The sequence below is a fragment of the Calidris pugnax genome, unplaced genomic scaffold, assembly GCF_001431845.1.
Source record: "Calidris pugnax isolate Ruff unplaced genomic scaffold, ASM143184v1 scaffold324, whole genome shotgun sequence".
NCBI lineage: Eukaryota > Metazoa > Chordata > Aves > Charadriiformes > Scolopacidae > Calidris > Calidris pugnax.
In genome coordinates, this window is record NW_015091153.1 from 234,669 (window position 1) to 238,493 (window position 3,825).

At 58.9% G+C, this 3,825-nt stretch overlaps 1 protein-coding gene across 2 annotated transcripts in view; it reads left to right on the plus strand.

Annotated features, from left to right (window-relative positions):
- SP1 (Sp1 transcription factor) overlaps window positions 1-3,745 on the plus strand; it is a 17,883-nt gene extending 14,138 nt beyond the window's left edge. For both annotated transcript variants that reach the window (XM_014959306.1, XM_014959307.1), the window contains 3 exons: window positions 49-217; window positions 1,381-1,580; window positions 3,162-3,745. In XM_014959306.1, the coding sequence (XP_014814792.1) occupies window positions 49-217; window positions 1,381-1,580; window positions 3,162-3,481 (689 nt within the window). In that variant the 3' untranslated portion in view covers window positions 3,482-3,745. The remainder of the gene's footprint in view (window positions 1-48; window positions 218-1,380; window positions 1,581-3,161) is intronic.
- The last annotated feature ends 80 nt before the right edge of the window (window positions 3,746-3,825 follow it).

Here is a 3,825-nt window from a genome sequence, read left to right on the forward strand (position 1 = left end):
ATGCTTTTTTTGATGGAAAAACCTCTAGAAACTGCTTTTTCCTTCCAGGTGACCACGGGGCTCAGCTGGGACTTCACGGGGCCAGCGGGGACGGGCTGGGGGACGAGAACGCGGCGGTGGAGGAAGGAGAGACCAGCCCGGACCCCCAACCCCAGCAGGGACGGAAAACCCGGAGGGAAGCCTGTACCTGCCCCTACTGCAAAGACAGCGAAGGGAGGTAGGGCTGGACCCCCAGCGTCCTCCAAACCTGGGGGAGAAACCCCAAAACCACCCCCTTTTTTGGCCCTTTCCTCCATCCCGCGTGGTTTTAACTCTTTATGGAATCACAGAAGGCTACGGGATGGGAATGGACCTCTGGAGATATCTCCCTCAACCCCCGGTCAGAGCAGGGTCACCCAGAGCAGGTTGGATTCATCCAGGGGGGGTTAGGAATCTCTCCGGAGCAGGAGACCCCCCACCCTCTCTGGGCAGCCTCTTCCACCCTCATGGGAAAGAAGTTCCTCCTCGTGTTGAGATGGAACTTCCCATGTCCCAGTTTGTGCCCGTTGCCCCTTCTCCGGTCACTGGGCACCACTGGGAAGAGTCTGGCCCCATCCTCTTGCCCCCCGATCCCTCAGATACTGCTGATGAGACCCCCCCCCTCAGCCTTCTCTTCTCCAGCTGAACAGCCCCAGGTCCCTCAGCCTTTCCCCAGCAGAGAGATCCTCCAGCCCCTCATCATCTTCATCATCCTCCTCTGGACTCTCTCCAGCAGTTCCCAGTCCCTCTTGAACTGGGGAGCCCAGAACTGGTCCCAGTCTCCACCTGGGCCTCCCCGGGGCAGAGCAGAGGTGGGGGATGACCTTCCTCCACCCCAGGAGACCATGGGCCTTCTTGGGCACACATTGCTGGCCTGTGGGCAACCTGTTGTCCCCCAGGACTCCCAGTTCCCTCTCAGAGTTGGTTTCCAGCAGGTCACCCCCAACCTCTACTGGTTTTGGGGGGTGATTCCTCCCCAGGTGCAGCACCCTACACTTGCCCTGGTAGAACTTCATCAGGTTCCTCTGGCTCCAACTCTCCAGCCTGGCCAGGTCCCTCTGGATGGTGGCCCAACCTTCTGGGGCATCACCAACCAACTTTGTGTCACCAGCAAAACATGCTGTGGGGACACTCTGTCCCCTCCTCCAGGTCCTTGATGAATATATGGGACAGGACTTGACCCAGTACTGACCCCTGGGGACCACCACTTGTTGGGGACCTCCAACTGGACCCTGGGCCACTGGTCATGACCCTCTGAGCTCTGTCTTTGAGCCGGTTCTCCATCCCCACCGTCCTCTCATCCCACCCACTCTTCCTCAGTTCACCCACGAGGATGCTTTTCTCTTCTGATCTTTTCTCAAGGAGCTCCGCGGATCCAGGGAAGAAGAAGCAGCACATCTGCCACATCCCGGGCTGCGGGAAGGTCTACGGCAAAACCTCTCACCTGAGAGCCCACCTCCGGTGGCACACGGGGGAGAGACCCTTCATCTGTACCTGGTTGCTCTGCGGCAAACGCTTCACCCGCTCCGACGAGCTCCAGCGGCACAAGCGCACGCACACAGGTAGGACACAGCGTGAGGGTCCCACCAGCACCCACCACCCTCCTTGTCAGTTTGGGAGGATTTTGTTGCTCTGAGGGTGAGGAGACACCAGCCCAGGTTGCCCAGAGAAGCTGTGGATGCTCCGTCCCTGAAGGTTCAAGGCAAAGTTGGATGGGGCTTTGGGCAACCTGGGCTGGTGGGAGGTGGCCCTTCCACTAGAAGGGATGGAACTGGATCATCTTTAAGGTCCCTACCAACCCCAACCATTCCATGATTCTATGGTCATTCCACCACTTCCCTGGGTTGGAAGAGACCTTGAAGATCATCAAGACCAACCATCAACCCACCACTGCCCCATGACCCTCAGCACCAGCTTTTAGATCCCTCCAGGAATTTGGGGAGTGGAGCCATAGGACGAGGGGGAAGGGTTTTCAACCAAAAAATGGGAGATGGAGCTGAGATGTGGGGAAGAACTTGTTTGGTGTGAGGGTGGTGAGAGCCTGGCCCAGGTTGCCCAGAGAAGCTGTGTCTGCCCCATCCCTGGAGGGGTTCAAGGCCAGGTTGGAGGGGGCTTGGAGCAACCTGGGCTGGTGGGAGGTGTCCCTGCCCAGGGCAGGGGGTGGGACTCGATGGTCTTCAAGGTCCATTCCAACCCAAACCATTCTATGGTGACTCCACCCCTTCCCTGGGCAGCCTCTTCCAATGGTTGATGACCCTTTCGGTGAAGAAATTCTTCCCCATATCTATCCTAAACCTCCCCTGGACCAACTTGAGGCCGTTTCCTCTTGTTCCTTGGGAGAAGAGACCAACCCCCCCTGGCTCCACCCTCCTTTCAGGGAGTTGGAGAGAGCAAGAAGGTCTCCCCTCAATCCCCTTTTCTCCAGGCTGAACCCCCCGAGGCTCCGTCAACCGCTCCTCACAAGTTCTCCAGACCTTTCTCCTTGGTTCTCCAGCCCCTTCTCCTTCTTCTCCAGCCCCTTCTCCTTCTTCTCCAGACCCCTCACCAGCTCCGTCGCCCTTTTCTGGACTCGCTCCAGCTCCTCAATGTGCTTTTTTTTGTTGTGAGGGGCCCAAAACTGGACCCAGCCCTCGAGGTGGGGCCTCTCCAGTGCCCAGTCCAGGGAGACCGTCACTGCCCCAGTCCTGCTGGCCACACTCTTCCTGACACAGGCCAGGATGTTGGTGGCCTTCTTGGCCACCTGGGCGCACTGTTGGCTCATCTTCAGCCGGTTGGTGACCAATACCCTCAGGTCCTTTTCCAGCCTGGAGTGTCCATGGGTTTGGTGGGACACTTGGCCTGGTTGAACCTCACACCCTTGGCCTCATCCCATGGATCCAGCTCCCTCAGTAGGTCCTTTTCCAGCCTGGAGTGTCCACGGGTTTGGTGGGACAGTTGGCCTGGTTGAACCTCACACCCTTGGCCTCATCCCATGGATCCAGCCTGTCCAGACCCCTCTGTAGGGCCTTCCCACCCTCCAGCAGATCAACATCCCACCCAACCCGGTGTCCTCTGCCAACTGAGGGTGGACTCCATCTCCCTCAGTAGATCCATCCCACCTTCTTCTTCCACCATCTCACCCCTCTCTCCATCCCTTTTTCCAGGGGAGAAGAAGTTCGCCTGCCCGGAGTGTCCCAAACGCTTCATGAGGAGCGACCACCTCTCCAAGCACATCAAGACCCACCAGAACAAGAAGGGAGGCCCGGCCAACAACGTGGCCATGAACGTCTCCGCCGTCCCCATGGACACTGGGGCTTCGGCGGAAGGGAACGGCGGGGCCACCCCCTCGGCCCTCATCGCTACCAACATGGTGGCCATGGAAGCCATCTGCCCGGAGGGCATCGCCCGCTTGGCCAGCAGCGGCATCAACGTCATGCAAGTGGCCGACCTTCAGTCCATCAACATCAGCGGCAACGGCTTCTGAGGCCGGTGGGGGGGTGACACCCAACCCAAAGGAGGGGGGGGCTACCCAATGCGGCGACGGCGGGGCCACCACGGGGGGCCAGCAGAGACGACGCCGGGGCAACCTCCCGTCACCCCAACGAGGGGCCACCTCCCTCGTCACCTCCAGCACTAAACCCCCCCCCAAGAGCTCCTCTCTCCTGGGACCGCAGCCCCCCCCTCGAGGGCCCGGTGACCACACACGAAGGCCAGAGCTATATATATATATTTTTTAATTTCGGCTTCACCTTATTATTATTATTATTTCCTTTATTTTTGTTTTTTTTCCCCATTTTTTTCCCTCCCTTCCCCTCCACTTTTTTCCCC